Source organism: Prionailurus viverrinus, chromosome A1 (genome assembly GCF_022837055.1).
Source record: "Prionailurus viverrinus isolate Anna chromosome A1, UM_Priviv_1.0, whole genome shotgun sequence".
Lineage (NCBI taxonomy): Eukaryota > Metazoa > Chordata > Mammalia > Carnivora > Felidae > Prionailurus > Prionailurus viverrinus.
The window spans coordinates 211341059-211359058 of record NC_062561.1 but is presented as its reverse complement, the minus strand read 5'-3'; the positions used below and the strand labels follow the sequence as shown (position 1 = coordinate 211359058).

Below are 18000 nucleotides of genomic sequence, written 5' to 3'. Positions count from 1 at the left end.
GGATTCACTGATCACTGATCACTGTGTTCTCTGATCCCTCGGTTCTCCTTTCAGCTGTGCCACTTACCTTGGAATATTAATAAGCCTTACCCTACTTTTTTCCAGTTTTGCTGTTTAAGGTTAGCTTGTGTTCAAGTATAGCCTGTGGATTGGACTCTTCTAATTTAGAATTTGTCATCTGTATCATCATCCATTATACACAACAATTTCTGTCCAGAAGGGACTTTAATTAAAGATCATCTGGTCATACTTGTTCTAAGGTTTTCCTTTTATACCATTTATGAAGAAAGGATTTGGCAGAGCAGCAAGAAAAGATTAAAGGGTGGCTTCTTTGGCATTGTTTTGTATATAAACCATACACCGATTGCAAATGAGTCTTATCTGATTCTTGAAAGGGACTTGATGGCAGAGTCATCTCACACAGAACTGTGAAGTAAACCAAGGTTTGATCCTGACACCTTCCTGTTTGTTCTCTCTACACACCTTCGCTTGCATCAGTCAGATCCTGGCTGGAAGCATATTGCATATTCAAAAGGATCCCTGAGAGGGCTTTGCAAAGGTACAGACAGGGTTAAGGGAGCCTACAAGGGGTGGTAAGGCACCAGGGGACTGAAGGCAATAGGAAGGTGTTTTGTTGCCACCCCAGCTCTGAGGGGCAAAGGGAGGAATTCAGGAAGAGCTGTGGTCTTGGGAAAAGGCCCTGTGACAAGAATAATAGCTCTAATTTAGAGGGAGAGCACTGCTGCCCAACCTGTCAAAGAGAGAGCTGAAGAATGTGCATATCCACTTCCATGTCCCACTACCCTGTCATCTGTCGGCACATCCCACTGTACAAACCCAAAAGGAAGCCGGAAGGCAAGAGAGCCCACGTGCTACAACCCAAGGGGCCAGGCTCCCAGAGTACAGAGCAGGATGGAGAGTGGGTCTAGAGAGACAAATGGAAGATACCCCAGCACAGGCCTCTATATTTCCCACCTGCTTGGCATTCCTCCACCATGTAGCCTTCCCAACCTATCCTCCCCAAACCTGGCCCTTTCCTCCCTACTATACAACTTTCTTACAAAGTGACTGGTTTACCAATCCTAGATGCCTACCCCAAAGGGTCGCCCGTTGATCATCTGAAAGAAAGTCTTCCTAGGGACTTGATTTCACATGCCATCTCAAGGGATGGCTCTGTGGCAGGTAGATTTAGCAGAGATTTGAGCAACAAAGGCTCTCTTCAGCAGCACTTCTGAATTTCTACCATGAATGACTTTGTACCATCTGTTTGTAAGAACAACCCAGCCCCATAGATCCTCTTCTTAAAAGCCCTTTCTAGGAGTTAATTACAATTATCTGAAGGTAAGAAGCCATCCTATATAACATTATTTTATACCAAGTTGTTACCTGATAGCTATGATTTTATTTAGTTCAGAAAATTAATTAAGGCTTTTCACCATTTTTTCATGAACTTTACCATTAGGTAGGTTAGGAGTATTTTATTATATTCTCTTTCTGTATAATTTCTACTCCTTGTTTAAAGAATTGGGATCTTGTCATCTCAATTCTGGTTGATCCATCTGAATGCTGTGTGTTTCTGCCTCTCCTTGCCCGCCCCACTGGTAGGCAGGTGTATGACTAACCTATCCCCACCCAGTCACTTGGCTTGGGCATTTTTCCTGAAATCTCCCGAACCCACATTTCTATCAAGATTTATAAAAACAGACTCACAGAGCATAGATAGGAAGGAAAAGCAAATAGGATGGTCTAGGCAGTAAGAAGAAAGGGACTAGAGTTTTTAACCTTAAAATATGACTTTGATAGCACACAACTGCTGGGATCTCGGGCTCTGCAACTGCCTGGGCCATGTCTCCTCCCACAGTCTTCAACCTTGGAGTCCGAATGATAGTTTAATCCAGTCTCCTCTTCAACAGATAAATCAACTAAAACCTGAATAGGTGCAGTGACTTGGCCAAGGTCACACAGCTGGTTAGAGACTCTCCGGCTAGATTGTTGTCCCTTGAACTCTACCATGAACTCAAACACTGCTCTGAGAAAGTGACAAACTTTGCCACATGTACCACAAGTTTAAGTTTTGTGGGCCGTCTCCCTGTTGGTTACCAAGGAGCCTCAGAAGCTCCAGTAATTCAAAGTAAATATCCCATCCCCCAGAGGGCCTTTGGAAGGACTCTGTAGAGAACAAAATTCAGCAGTCTGACCATGGCATATGATTCAGAACATTCAGTCCCTGGACACATGGCACAAAACCAAAATGGCCACTATTCAATAATACCTCAGTTTACCAGAACATGTGTAGCCAAAGCTGTTTCCATTCTCACTTTGGTTCTTCCTGGGAGCGGGATTTGAAGATACAATGATGAAGTGAAAAATCCCATTGTCTGACAAAAGGACAGAGGAGTTGAATTTGAGATTTCCCTGGAAAATATGAACTACATGGGCCCCACTTAGGGATGACCATATGTCCCATTACAAGACATAAAATTCACCAACACCTTTCTTTTTTTCCCATATGCTACTTAGTTCAAAACAATCTTTACCTTAGACACAATGAAAAAGTGTTTAAGAAACAAACTTATTATTTGAGAACTTTTTCAAGTGACCATTATTTTCTTTGCAGGAATATGTTCCCTCCAAATCTGGTGGAAGCCTGCTTTAAACAGGTAAACACTCTATAGCCACTAATTCGCTTTTGAAATTCCTCTTTGGCATACCAAACAGAGTGGGACCTCCTTATCCATTTTGTTTTATTTTTTTTCCATTTCTCTGCAGTAAGAAACACTCTTTTGCCAACCAGATGGAAAGCACTAGGGTTTTCTGGGGGATTTGTAGGGTGTGGGGAGGTCTTACCCTTTACCTTACTAAAGGCTTATTAGTTACCAGGTACTAAATGTGTCGCATACGAATAGCTCATCGAGTCTCTGTTAATTGTTAAAAAGGCCAATCAGGAGACTCCCTCCCTCTTCTTGTCCCCACATTCCACACACAAAAGCCCACCAAGCAAACAAATTCTAGTAGAAGACACATTTACAATTTGCTTTAAACATTAGAGAGATTATTCAAGTTTCTGGGTTTAATGTAAAAAGTGAATGGGTGTGTTTTTTTAAAGTCTCCTAAGAGCCTTATGGATTCTATGTGCCAAGCACTAATGTTATATTCAGTCCTCACATGAATATGATGGGTATCATTGTCTTCATTTCATTGATGAGGAAACTCGTCTATGATAATTCAGAATGGTCTAATAGGCACAAGATCTTACAAGTAATAAATGGTAGATCCAGAATCCAAACCTACTGTGCTGACTCCAAATTCTATCCTCTTTCTGCTCCTACATTCTGCTTCCTGGAAAGGTTTGAGACACCTCCCTGGAGGCTATAGTGAGGTCCAGTTCCTTTTCCTTTTCGCCCATATCCAAACAGTTCTTGGCTGTCTGTGTTGTGGATACAAATATACTTTGCTGCTAGGGATTAAAGTTCATTCTAACTTCACCTGAATAAAAAAAGCTTTGTGGCCCAAAACATTAAAAGGAAAACACTTAGACATTCTGGGATAAATAATAGTTCCAAAACATTTCTCCAGATGGTGTTACTTGACCCTAGTTGTAATTCCCTAACCCTATCTGTAAAACAAACAAAATAAAACCCCAGCCTTGTGGAGGACTAAATTTTACACATACAAGTCACCCTTTGTCCCCCCACTTTTTAAAATTTTTGTTGACTATTTTTAATAGGTAATGTGTGCACACGCTGCAAGATTCAAACAGAATCCTTTCTTTAAAAAAAAGTTTAAGAAGCCCAAATCGAACTTTCTTTATTCAAAACCAACAATAACCATAAATAATAAACCCCTTTCAATCCAACAAGCCAACCCCAGCACCATGGGGCTGACTATTCCAGTTAGTCAGCTGGCACTGGACAACATCAAAAATGCTGATTTCTAGCAGCACCAGGAAAAGTGCAGACTTAAGCAGATTTATTGTATTTGGTTTGGGATTGCATTTACAGGATTTTGAAAGGGAAGCAAAAGTATCTTCCCAGATCTATTTGTCTTAGGCCAGAATGCAAACGAGGTTGCTATTTCTGTAGGCTACAAACTGGGTCTAAGGGGAAAGACTTGGAGGCTTAGGAAAGGCTAACCAGGATTGGAAATCTACCCTAGACAATCCATAAAATGCATAGGCATCCTGATGAAATAGAGATTTGAGAGTTGACAGGAATAGGACACCAAAAAGGGCCAGTTTGTTACTTAGAATTACAAGCAGTATCACTGGTTGTTCAGAGATGTGTCCCCAGTATTGACAGCTGGCCATCCTTGTTTGAGAATAGTGGTTTCCTATTGGACAAAAAAGTCTCCCATTCACTCTTGGTAGAGAAATGGCCCAGCACTTCATGTACAGCTGTGAGAACCAGTCAACATCCTTACATTATTACTCTCCCTGATCCTTGACTACCATCAACACAAAGGCCAGGAATTCTGCTCTCATTAAAATCATAGATGGATGGGCTTAATTGTTTTATATGGTCACAATCATATGTTCACATCTTCTGTCTGGGGCATCTATGCAGAAGCTATTGGGAAAACACCAGATCTTGAATACGAAGAGAAGTTCCTTTATTGACCTGAGAGTTAGGTTGTCATCCTCAGCTATTAATGAAACATCTATTCTTAAGAATAATATTATCAGAAGTGCCTAGAAGACCTTTGTTGGGGAATTTTTAAATTGTTTTAAATTTTGTTAAGTTTTTAAGTTAATTCCAGTTTAGTTAACATACAGTGTTTATTAGTTTCAGGTATACAATATAGTGATTCAACAATTCTATACATTATTCAATGCTCATCATGATAAATTCTCTCTTTAATTCCCATCACCTATTTAATCCATCCTCCCACCTACCTCCCCTCTGGTAACCACCAGTTTCTTCTCCATAGTTAAGAGTCTGTCTCTTGGTTTCTCTCTCTCTCTCTCTTTTCCCTTTGTTCATTTATTTTGTTTCTTAAATTCCACATATGAATAAAATAATATGGTATTTGTCTTTCTCTGACTGAGTTATGTCACCTAGCATTATACCCTCTAGCTCCATCCATGTTGTTGCAAATAGCAAGATTTCATTCTTTTTATGGTTGAGTAATACTCCATTGTATATATGTACCCCACATCTTCTTTATCCATTCATCAGTAAACAGTCACATGGGCTGCTTTTATAATTTGGCTATTGTAAATAATGCTGCTATAAACATTGGGGTGCACATGGGATTTAAAATTTTTACTATTCAATGAAATCCCCAGCTAAGTCTAGTCCCTAAAGGGTTTTTTTATTGAGCACCATTAACCAATAGTAGTGTAGTACTTTAAAATTTACAAGATGTTCTCATATATTCTGCTCAATTTGATCATCACAACAACCCTGTGAGGTAGAACCACCACAGTTCTTTCTGTTTCACAGCTGCAGAACATGAGCTGAAGGATGTTCAGTGATTTGTCCATGATCCCATAGCATGATCCTATAGACAGTAAAGGGACTATTGTGAATGTTTGGATTTATAGTTCTTAAAAGCCCATTATAGTCATTTTATTAGGGTTTCAAAAAAAAAAAAAAACAACCCTACTTCAATGTCTTCAGCCAGATACCTCTTTCCTGTTAAGATGCTTTATAGTTGAGTGCGTGTGTGTCTGTCTGTGCTGAGGAACTGGTAGGGGTTCGTCACAGATTAGATGGATAGATGATAGATACCTTCTATAACACTATTCTCTGAATGCAAGGTATTGTATATGATTATAGAAAATTTGGACAACAGAAAAGTTAAAAACAGAAAACAAAAATCACCTTTAATCCCTGTTGTGCCTTTTCTTTTAAAGTTTAAAACCAACTATGAGAAGAGAAGCTTTAAAGTGCCCATCCAGTCCAATGAAACACTTGTGAGCGCCGTGATAAACAATGTGTCGGAGGCCATGGAGACTCTTACAAGGATCACAGAGGAGCTGGTCCCAGTTCCAGGGTCTGTGAATGGCGTCAATGCCCTTGGACTAGTTGTCTTCTCCATGTGCTTTGGATTTGTGATTGGAAACATGAAAGAGCAGGGGCAAGCCCTGAGAGAGTTCTTTGATTCTCTTAACGAAGCCATCATGAGATTGGTAGCAGTGATAATGTGGTACGTATTTCCATTGGCTACATATGCTGTATCCAGATGCTTATTACCATCAACATGTGTTCTGTACTGAGGAAGATGCCACCAGGCAGGATAGCCAATTGCAACAATTCCACGTGGGTAAACACAAGAAAATCAATGATTTTCTGGGCCTGTAGTGGCCTTGAACCTGTCTGCAAGCCTCTCTTAATAAGTTTGCTTCCTTGTTTTTGAAAGGTGTCTACTTCTTCACTCCGGTGCTGATGGGATCCCATTCCTCATTCCTTCATTTTATATCTATTTAGTCTATATCTATTCAATATATGTTCATTAAGTGTCTACTATATGCCAAGCATATAATGCCAGGTACTCTGGACATAGCAATGAAGAAAACAGACGAGGATGTCCTAGAGCTTATATTCTTTTAAGGGACATAGAAAATAAACACACAAATCCACCATGTGCTTTAGTAACAAATACTGTGAAAAAATAAATAAAACAGCAGATTTTCTTTTGTGTGATCTGATACGATAAAAGGCAACTGGGGAAGAAGCATAAAATTTGCCTTGGGTGGTTTGGATGATGCACAAAAGCCTCTAAGGAGGTGACTTTGTTGCTAAGATCTGACTGACTAGGAGAAGCTAGCCATTCAAAGTGCCAGGGGAAGAGCATTCCCAGTGGAGGGAAAAGCAAACATAGAGGCCCCTTGACCTTCAGAAAAAGTGAGATTGCCTCTCCTCCGTTTCAGCCCTAAGAAAGAGACATCAAATGGCAATTTGGTGGACCGCCTGAAGGACCCATGGGAAGCATTATAGAATGCCAATCCACAGTTTATAACAAAACTTCCTTCAAATAAAGTTGAGAGTAGGGTACAAATGAAAACACTAAATCTGCAAAGCAACATTGACCTTGGAAAGTAAATTCTCGCCAGCTGGGAGAGAACCGTTTGATTGGTTTAGGCCTCATGTAGGGGTTACTTTCCCTTTGGCCTTTATTTTTAATCCAGACTCCTTCTTGGCACTGGAGGGACGGAGGCATCCATTTCTAAGAAAAGCCCTCGCCAACATGATTAAAAATATCCTTTGTCTTTATTGCCTCCAAATCCCAGAGAAATCCATTTTTCAGGAGCTTGTATGAGGTGGATGTGAACTTGGGCACGAAGACTGATCAGAATGTGGTCTCCACAGGAGCCCTTGATTGAAATCCTGGGGCCCCTCCTTTGAAATCCTGGCAGAGCTGAAAGTGGACATTTATCTTCATATTATGAAAATGCCTCCACCTTTCACCTCTTTTATGAAAGAAGCCCATTCAAGGCTGCTGAATGAACCTCACATGTAGCTTTTCTAGCTGTACATTTGCCTGCACATTCAGCCTTGAGTTATTACATTTCTGAAAACAGGTACTCTTATAATTTCCTGGCCTGTGTTTTTAAAGGACGTTTAAAAGAAGCATTGTATTTTTCAACTTGAAATAAGACCTCCACAGTTCCCAGCAGACCCTTCTCCTTCAGGGTGATTGGCCCCTCTGTTTTTGGTAACGTGAGTTTGGGTGTAGTTCACTGCATACAAGGGGAGTTGAAAGCAGGGCAGAGGGATCTTGATGCAACAGGGGTTGCTATACATACAAGTTGTTTTGTGTCTCATTTGTTCATTCTTGCCAGGCTACAGGGGAAGATCACAAATGTCAGTAGCAGTGGGTGGGTGACAATTACTTAACTAGAACATCTGTAACCTGATCGTGGCGGTACCTGCATACACATTGTTAATTTGAATAGCTTTGGATTGATTATATGGTTGCCTTCGATCTGTGGGAAATGGTACTAGTTTTCCATTGTCACTATAACATGAAATTTACTCAGTAAATTTATTTAAAAGCTGATTTGAAGACTAATACTGAGTGATAGTGTAAGTGGTATGTAATATGGGGAAAAAGTAACAAAAACGGACTTTGATTAAGAGAGATGACTGCAAATCTAAAACACTGAAGTGGCATTGTGTGTGTCTTGCTTTAAGTTGGAATGCAGGCTCTGATGTGGGAAACCCTCCCAAAGTCTGGATATTGGTTCAGTGGATTCTGGCTGTGCAGGGTACTTAGAAAGAGAACAAAAGGCAGGGGGAGTTGGGTGGCATCTGAGGACCGCAAAAGTGACTCAGATGAGGTGAAAGGAGAATGATCTAGAAAAAGAGGTGAAAAAAAAAAAAAACCAAAATAAATAAATAAATAAAAAACCCACAAAACCTCTGTACCTGTCTTTTATCATAGGCTAAGGAGAAAAAAAAAATTGTGGCCTAGCGAAATTCTGAGAGGAAAGCCTGATTATGCGCTATTTATAGTTAAATTTATATTTAAAAAAGAAAAGAAAAGGGGCGCCTGGGTGGCTCAGTCATTTGAGCATCCGATTTCAGCTCAGGTCCTGATCTCCTGGTCCATGAGTTGGAGCCCCACATCCAGCTCCGTGCTGACAGCTCAGAGCCTGGAGCCTGCTTTTGATTCTGTGTCTCCCTCTCTCTCTCTCTGCCCCTCCCCCACTCATGCCATGTCTCCCCCCCCTTCTCTCTCTCTCTCTCTCTCTCTCTCAAAAATAAATAAATTTTAAAGAAAAGAAGTTCACAGTTTCTGCAAGTTCTAATAGTCTCCTGGGCACAAAAAGTGTGGAAATAACCCTCACGTTTTCTTGTCACGTGGTAGTTTCTTTGGAATAGCTCATTGGAGATCAGGCTTCCGACTGTGCGTATGTTGCTTCTACATAGGTACGCCCCTCTGGGCATCCTCTTCCTGATTGCAGGGAAAATTGTTGAGATGGAAGACATGGGAGTGATTGGGGGGCAGCTTGCCATGTACACAGTGACGGTCATCGTCGGCCTGCTCATTCACGCGGTCATTGTCCTGCCCCTCCTCTACTTCTTGGTAACTCGGAAAAACCCTTGGGTTTTTATTGGAGGGTTGCTGCAGGCACTCATCACAGCTCTAGGAACCTCGTCCAGGTATGTATGGATATATGTGTGGCTTATTCCTATCAAGAAATGTAGCTCAAACTTAACTTTAATCCAGAACCCTGGGAGGTAGGCGGGGGGCAGGGGGTGCGGTTCTGGGTTTTACACTTCCAGGCATATGAATTGGCCTTTTCACTCAGGTGCTAATCAGACCTAGTTGGGATTGAGGGAATGGTTGGCTCTCCTTTGGGGAGACAAACGTATCAGCTATTCCCTTCCTGCCCACTGTCATCTCTCTCTTCCAGTTGACCTTTGCCTGAGGGAAAGATGGCAGAGTCACTCGGCACAGGCCATGAGGATAGGGGATAATCACAAGTGATGCCTCACAGAAGAACCCAGGAGCAGGAGAGCTGCAAATAACCCAGTGAGGGGACCCACACTGTTGCTAACCCTAATCCCCTATTTATACAAGTGCTGACTTAGTTCCCTTTAAATTAGGACATGGGAGAGGAAGGAACTCTGTCCAGAGTACCAAACACAGGGTCATGGTCTAAACCATCTGGACGATCAGCTGACACACCTTTTTTTTTTTTTTTTTTTTTTTTTTAACCATTCTCAGTTCTGCTACCCTACCCATCACCTTCAAGTGCTTGGAAGAGAACAATGGTGTGGACAAACGAGTCACCAGATTTGTGCTCCCAGTGGGGGCAACCATTAACATGGATGGGACTGCACTCTATGAGGCTTTGGCTGCCATTTTCATCGCTCAAGTTAACAACTTTGAGCTGAACTTTGGACAGATTATTACAATCAGGTATGAGGAAAGTTCTACACAACATTTGCTTAAGAATGACTTTACGTGATGAGACAGTGATCGGGGATTGGATAAAGAAACTTATTGGAAAGCAGATCATACATAAACCAGAGGTTGGGGTTTGTGGCAATAGCTTTACTTTTGATATTTAGATATTTTTATTAGTTTTTTTAAATTACAGATGTACACATTTATTAATAATGAAATTCTAATAATATAGAAATGTAGATAGTAAGAAGTGTAACTTACCTGCCACTATCACCCCCCCATCTTTCCATAGGTGACCACTGTTAATGTTTGGGGTACAAAAACCATTTCTAGTGCCTAGACACACACACACACACACACACACACTTTTTTTGTAATTAATGGAATCATACCATGCATACTGCTTGCCACTGGATTGATTTATTTATCAATGTACCATCGATAAAACATCTAACTCTTTTAAAATCTACAGAATATGGGGTGCCTGGTTGGCTCCGTGGGTTAAGTGGCCGACTTCAGGTCAGGTCATGATCTCACGGTCCGTGAGTTCAAGCCCCACGTCGGGCTCTGTGCTGACAGCTCAGAACCTGGATCCTGCTTTGGATTCTGTGTCTACCTCTCTCTCTGCCCCTCCCCTCCTCATGCTCAGTCTCATTCTATCTCTCTCTCTCTCTCCCAAAAATAAACCAAAACATTAAAAAAAAATTTTTAATAAAAAAAAATAAAAAAAATAAAAATAAAATCTACAGAATACATAGTATGGATATTTCTTTTTTAAAAATGTTAGATTAGGGGTGCCTGGGTGGCGCAGTCGGTTAAGCGTCCGACTTCAGCCAGGTCACGATCTCGCGGTCCGTGAGTTCGAACCCCGCGTCGGGCTCTGGGCTGATGGCTCGGAGCCTGGAGCCTGTTTCCGATTCTGTGTCTCCCTCTCTCTCTGCCCCTCGCCTGTTCATGCTCTGTCTCTCTCTGTCCCAAAAATAAATAAACGTTGAAAAAAAAAATGTTAGATTATACTTCAGTTTTAAATAGCATTAAAATGCATTAGCTTTTACTGACAGTATTAAAAAAATACACTTGAAAAACTGGATTAACATTTTCTCTTGGGTTAATTTTTAGGCACTATAAAATAGAGGAGAGGCCACATGGACAAATAGATTGAGAATTTTATTTCCGTGGACTATTTTTTAACTATTACATTTGAGGTATCTGGTGAAAGGTAATTTTCCTTTCCACACCTTCCCCTAATTTTTTAGTTTCCTTCTCCAGAGGCAACCACTGTGGCTTGCTAATTTCTTTTATATTCTTCTGGCACTAGCCCATGCATATCCACGTGCATATGTGATTGTAACCCCCCATTTTTACTCATTGACAGTTATGCACAACAGACCAATAAGTGACTGCAAGAGAGACTCAAATCCAGATCAGACCCTCCTCTTCAGTGTGTGTGTGTGTGTGTATGTGTGTGTGTATGCGTGTGTGTGTGAATTATTATCAGCAATTTATTTTGGATATCAAAATAGTTTTTGCACTTTTCATTATAAAAACTATCTTACAAATGGGAAAGTTGAAATAAAATGATGACAGACATCTACCCAAATCCAACAATTAACATTTTACCATTTTTTGCCTCTTTCTCTGCCTTCATTAAATTTCACATATACAGAGTCCAACATAGGTCTCCTGAGAATAAGAGTCATTTTCTACATAACCACAGTAGTAGGAATCTTTAAAATACTTCCAGAATACCCACTCTGTACCCAAATTTCCCCAGTTGCCCCAAAAATATCTTGTGTAGCTTTTTCCCCTAGACCACAATATAATCCATATCTATGGCTTGCATTTGGTTTTTATGTCATTTTAGTCTGTTTTCAATCTCTCAATTCCCCCACCTTTTGTGTGTGTGCACACATATGTCTATTTGGAAATAAGTTATGTTAGACTCCATATATATGTTTTGAGTTACTGGAAAATAATAATAGCCGTAGGATGCGTGATGATTAAAAAATGAGGCCGATCATGGCCAGAAGTGAGTGGCCTGGGGGTTCTGGGAGGCCTGAGCACAGTCTGACCACACTGGGACTGGGAGTCAGTATCTTAGGTCACCATAACCTATTCTTGGGCATACTCTGGTATACTGGTTGAAAATCCCTGAGTTATAAACAAAGGTTCAGTTGCATGTGACAGAGTAAAAAAATAATAATAACAATAAGAGTGACTTCAAGACAGAACTGCATTTTTTCCTCATGTGGAACAGCTCTGTTCCACAAAGCCCTCAAGGCTGGTAGGTGTTTTACAGTGTAAGGGACTGGGGTGTCGTTTCCATCGTCTCTGGGGTGTCACCCTCATCCAAATGGTCCAGGATGGCTTATCATCACCTCCAAATCTTAGTCACTGGGAAGAGGAGGAGGGCATAGAGTGCAAGGTACTTGGTCACTTTCATCCATATTTCATTGGCCAGAACTTAAGCTCCAAGGGAGGCTGGGAAACGTAGTCTTCATTCTGAACAGCCATTTACCAACTAAATACTCTAGTACCACAGAAGAGGGACAATATGAGGGAACCATATAGTCTCCTCCACAGACGTACTGCTTCATTAATTCCACTTTATATCTAGGTAATACTTTACTATTTATAAAACATTTTCCACAGTGTCACATCAGCCTGAATCAAATAGGTATTTAACAGAGTCCTAGACAGGTTGTATGACTTACAAATCAGGTCTACACTGCCTCCATAAAAAATATTTATAGTCATACAGAACTTTGTTCATAAATCATTTGCTTTTGCATTAATAACTTTGATTTGTTTTTCTGACCACATTAACCTTACAAGTTCAGTAACTTTACAATCCTCTACTTGGACAGAATTATTGGAAACAAATTGTTATTGTAACTATGCAGTCTTTTAGACCTTGGAAAATATTTTCAGGTATGTGCAAAAGTACATAACTACCTATTTCTTCATTTAAAAATGGCTGTAGTTGGGGCACCTGGGTGGCTCAGTCGGTTAAGCGTCCGACTTCGGCTCAGGTCATGATCTCACCGTCTGTGAGTTCAAGCCCCGCGTCGGGCTCTGTGCTGACAGCTTGGAGCCTGGAGCCTGCTTGGGATTCTGTGACTCCCTCTCTCTCTGACCCTCCCCGTTCATGCTCTGTCTCTCTCTGTCTCAAAAATAAATAAACGTTAAAAATAAAATAAAATTTTTTAAAAAAGAACCTCTTCATAAATACTGGTTAACGTTATTGTTAGCTCCGTGGGTTTTTTACACTCTCATCTAAAGGTTTCTAAAGCATGTCCTCTTCTGTTAACTTGGCAAGTCAGACATCGCCCAGGGCCTATCATTTGGGGAGATGTGTACAAATGTTTTACGTTTGGGGAATTCTTTTAACAGCATCACAGCCACAGCCGCCAGTATCGGGGCAGCTGGGATTCCTCAGGCGGGCCTGGTCACTATGGTCATCGTGCTGACATCCGTGGGCCTGCCCACCGACGACATCACGCTCATCATCGCCGTGGACTGGTTTCTGTGAGTATGCTCCGACTGCCTCCCGGCTTGCTGTCGCAGGGACCCCCTCTGTCTTCCTAAGGAACCTGGCAGCTGGGCACTCCCGCCAAAAGGGCTCCAAGAGCAGGGGCAGCTTGGTGTGTAATTGCATTGTCCTCACCGCCTGGTCCCTGCCCTTATCTGGAGGCCAAGTCCCAGACACCAAGCGCTCTCGCTCCCTTATCAGCCCAGGGGGCACATCTGGCAACTACACTTCTCACTCCATAAAGCCATCCGGCGATTGGGAAACCGGCTGTCTGAAAGCCGACATAAATCAGCAAGGCATTTTCTGAATTGCACAACACGTCCCCGTGGTGGTGAGAACAGAACTACAGGCCCCACACACTGGCTCAGGCCCTTTTCCTTGTGCTTCCCATTCCAATGGCGTAATGCAGCACAGATGTGCGCATCCGAACCCAGCGGGGAGAGGGGCAGCCGTGCAGTGGGAGAACTAGTGAAGCAGAAATGACTTTTGGCTCTGGGGAAAAGGCACCCCCCATCCCCTCAGACCCTAATTTGGGGGACCCAGCCCTCTCTCATGTTCCCCTCACCCTTCCAGCTGACATTATCTGCCTCTTTTCTCTCATAAATTCCCTTTCCATTGCAAAAACATCTTTTCACAGGCTGCCCAAAGCCAATGCCTAGAAGGACACAGTAGATGCTGGAGTCAACTGTATGTTGTCTTCACTAGAAGGGTCACGAGGAGCTGACGGGTGTGCTCAAGGCACAATAGGTGGCAGCAGGGTAGGCAGTTGAGAGCATGAGTCCCACAGTCACTTGGATCTGTTTGCATCCCAGCCCGGTGTGACATTGGGCAGCCTCACCAGCCACCCCAGTTTCCACCTCTATAAAATGGAGATGATAATGCCATCCACCACCCCCTGGGGCTGCGAGGATTAACTGCAATGATGCACGGAAAGCATTCAGCCTACTGTTGGGCCCACGGTTGGCACTCAACTCCTTGAGGACTTTTATAGTGTAAAACTGTGATTCTCAAAGCTTTTAGCCTCAGGACCCCTTTATACTTAAAAACTACTGAGGATCCCAAAAGTTTTTATCTATATGGATTCTATCAATATTTATCATATTAGGAAAACAGACAGTTTTTTAATTTTTTTATGCTTTTATTTTTGAGAGAGAGACAGAGTGCGAGCGGAGGAGGCACGGAAAGAGAGGGAGACATAGAATCCAAAGCAGCCTCCAGGCCCTGAGCTGTCCGCACAGAGCCTGACTCGGGGCTTGAAGTCATAGACCATGAGATCATGACCTGAGCTGAAGTTGGATGCTTAACTGACTGAGCCCCCCAGGCGCCCCGAAAACAGACATTTTTAAGTGCTAAATTCATTTAAAGGTTATAATAAATTCATTACATCTTAACGTAGTATTTTTGCAAAAAAATGTCATTTACCAAACTAAAAATTTTGGGAAAATAATGATGCCCTTTTATTTTATTTTTGGAAATCTCCTTAGTGTCTGGCTTAATGCAAGACAGCTGGGGTCTCCTAACTGCTTCTGCATTGAATCTGTTGTGGTATCTTTTGTGTTATGTTGTAGTCTTTACAAAACCCCACGAGGCTTTCATGAAAAATGAGAACAAAAAAGGGCAAATAACATCTAGCATTATGACGAAAATAGTTTTGGGGCATCTGGGTGGCTCAGTTGGCTAAGCATCTGGGTAGGCTCAGGTCATGATTTCATGGTGGGTGAGTTCGAGCCCCAAATCGGACTCACTGCTGTCAGCGCAGAGCCTGTTTTCGGATCCTCTGTCCCCCTCTCTCTCTCTGCCCCTCCCTGTTCGTGCTCTCCCCTCTGTCTCTCTCAAAAATAAATTAACATTAAAAAATAAAATAAAATAGTTTTGACCACAGGCACCCCCAGGGGTCTCTGGATCACACTTTGAGAACCGCGGATTTAAAGGAAGGTGAATTGTAGGAAAGAGAGGCAACGAGAAATTTTAAATAAAAGGAGAAAGGGAAGGGTCATTACCCACTGTTAGGACTGGAACTAGTAACTGAAGATTGGTAATCTATATATCCTTATAACTTTTAGTAACTATTATAAATATTATGTGTATTATGTGATGCTGCAATTGGTGGATACACCAAGCAGAATTTTAAAAAGATGCCTCTAAAGACTTAGCAGCCGGTTCACAGTATGAGCTGAGATCACATGATGTTCACAGGAGCCCCGTTTTTCCTCCCCCACACCCACACCCCCAGGGACCGCCTACGCACCACCACCAACGTGCTGGGAGATTCTCTTGGAGCCGGCATTGTGGAGCACTTGTCAAGACACGAACTGAAGAACCGAGACGTAGAAATGGGTAACTCGGTCATCGAAGAGAATGAAATGAAGAAACCCTATCAGCTGATTGCCCAGGAAAGCGAAAGTGAGAAACCCATGGACAGTGAAACCAAGATGTAGACTAACACACAAATGTTTTCTTGAGCAGCAGGTGTTTGCAAACCATTGTGAAATGTTTCCATCTCGTTACAACTCATTCTGTCCAGTAAGCCCCTTACCTCCCTTGTCCTGCATAATACACTGATAGGATTGGGAAGTATTCATCCAAAAACAAGGGAGGATTTTGCGAGTCGGATCAGATCTTACAAGTTTATGTGGCACACAAAACTGTAAATGTGGTTCTTTTATAAGGTAGAGAGTCAAACAAATAGTAGGCTAAAACATGCTTTTAAACCTTTGTACAACCTACAAAGTTTAAAAATCCTTCAGAATACAATTCAGTTTTAGTATCAAAACAAAACAACTTGATAAACCACAATCGGTTATCAAATGGGACAGTAGAAGGGTTTGTTCCCTTTCTCTGCCGATTTGTGTTTTGATTTTATTAATAGCAAGACAATATGAATACTCACCTAGTGCACCTGTGAGGAAGCACAGAAAAGTGAAATTTCCATGTGGCCATGGGCACGTTACATCTCCTCTCTAGGCCTCAGTGTTCTCATCCGTAAAATCAAATGAGTTCCCCCAGATGCCTTTATGGTCTCTTCTAGCCCAAACATCCTGTGACATCACGAAGAGCCTCCCCTCTATTTTCCCTTGGAACATCCTGTCCCAAGCAGGTATGATTCCATGGACCATGGGACTTTCAGAAAGGACGTTTACTAGGAATGAACATTTCTAAGTAGGGGACGGATGGCTGTGCGGTTTAACCAGGTCCTGTGGCCAGAATATCAGTCATGCAAGTCATCAGGCTGGAGGCCATTTCGGGAGCGGAATTATTCACGAAACTCTGCTCAGTCCTTCCCAGTACGGGAAATAGGCCCTTCTTTCCTATTCTTCCCAAACCGAAGGGACTTCTCTGGGCAGGATGTCTCCCACCACTCCTCAACTGACTATGGACTTTTAGGAAGTAAAATGTAAGACTAGCAACCAGCAGGCATGCTCATAGTCTTACTACGGAACACTAAAGAGCCAGGTAGGAAAGAACGGAGCATGGTTGACGTTACACAGGCGATTTTGAGACACCAAGATTTATAGATGATCTTTAAGGAAGAATTTAAAAGGAGAGGTTCTTTTTTTTTTTTTTAACCTGAAACACTTTGTCTCCTCAGTTCAAAATCATCCCCCAAGGAGGTCCGCATATGAAAATATGAGGTCACTTCTTATATATAAAGAAGTCAAATGAATGAGCTCTCTCTCTAATAGAGGTCCGTGAGCTGGGTGGGTGGTCTCTTATTTGAAAAAAGTTTTTGCCTATAATCAGAAGTTCTTAGAATAAGAGAAACAAGATATTTCTTTGTGTAAGAATTCCACATACCAAGTCATTCAAACCCTTCGGCCGGAGTGGGGTTTGGTTTTATTTTGTTTGTGTCCCTGAGAGAAATGGTAGAAGATGAATCAGTATAAAGACACGGTCAATGGGGTTCCAAGAAAAAAACAGCAGGGGCATTAGTTTCAGGCGAGGCAGCTCCCAGGTTTAGAGGAGATTAATTTTTTACCCCCTAAGGAGTATTCATTCAGTCAAAGACACGAAGTGGGAACTGTCAGACAATACCAGCTGTGTTTGAGTCTCTGACCGAAAATGGTGAAGAATGGGTTTAATTATGCTAACAGACTGGATATCTAGACATACACCCTCTGATATACAGTTAGAGACATTTTTTCTAGAGATCGTGAGCATCACGTGTGTACAAAAGTTAACGTTAGGCTGTGGTGGAATAACCATTTAATGCCGAGGCCTTATTTGGGAGATACACTCTGAAAGTTAATGTACGTGGCTGTCGTCTCACGACACCAGTAGAGCAAAAATTAATCATGTCAAATTAATTCTGTTACGCCGTGTGATCTTTTTTTTTAATACTAACCATTTCTTATGGAAAGTAAATCCTCTAGGACGATCCTCTCGCCAGCCCATCACAGGCTCTGCATATAACATGCACCCCATGTGGACTGAGAAACATTACTTTGTAGATGCATTTTCAATAAAGAAAAAAAAATAGTTTTACATTATAATTTTGTATGTTGTTGTTATTCCCATAAAGTTCCCATTCATGGAAGTATTGCAGTAAGCTCAGGGCAATGCCGGGGAAGGGATCCCCTCCAGATCTCTGTAGGTTTTTACTAGGCAAAAGC

The 18000-nt window shown here is 41.8% G+C and overlaps 1 protein-coding gene across 2 annotated transcripts in view; it reads left to right on the top strand.

Moving 5' to 3' along the window:
* Positions 1-17782, top strand: part of SLC1A3 (solute carrier family 1 member 3) — a 79583-nt gene extending 61801 nt beyond the window's left edge. For both annotated transcript variants that reach the window (XM_047860111.1, XM_047860118.1), the window contains 6 exons: positions 2618-2660; positions 5855-6147; positions 8874-9107; positions 9676-9870; positions 13252-13386; positions 15624-17782. In XM_047860111.1, coding sequence (XP_047716067.1) covers positions 2618-2660; positions 5855-6147; positions 8874-9107; positions 9676-9870; positions 13252-13386; positions 15624-15828 — 1105 coding nt within the window. In that variant the 3' untranslated portion in view covers positions 15829-17782. The remainder of the gene's footprint in view (positions 1-2617; positions 2661-5854; positions 6148-8873; positions 9108-9675; positions 9871-13251; positions 13387-15623) is intronic.
* The last annotated feature ends 218 nt before the right edge of the window (positions 17783-18000 follow it).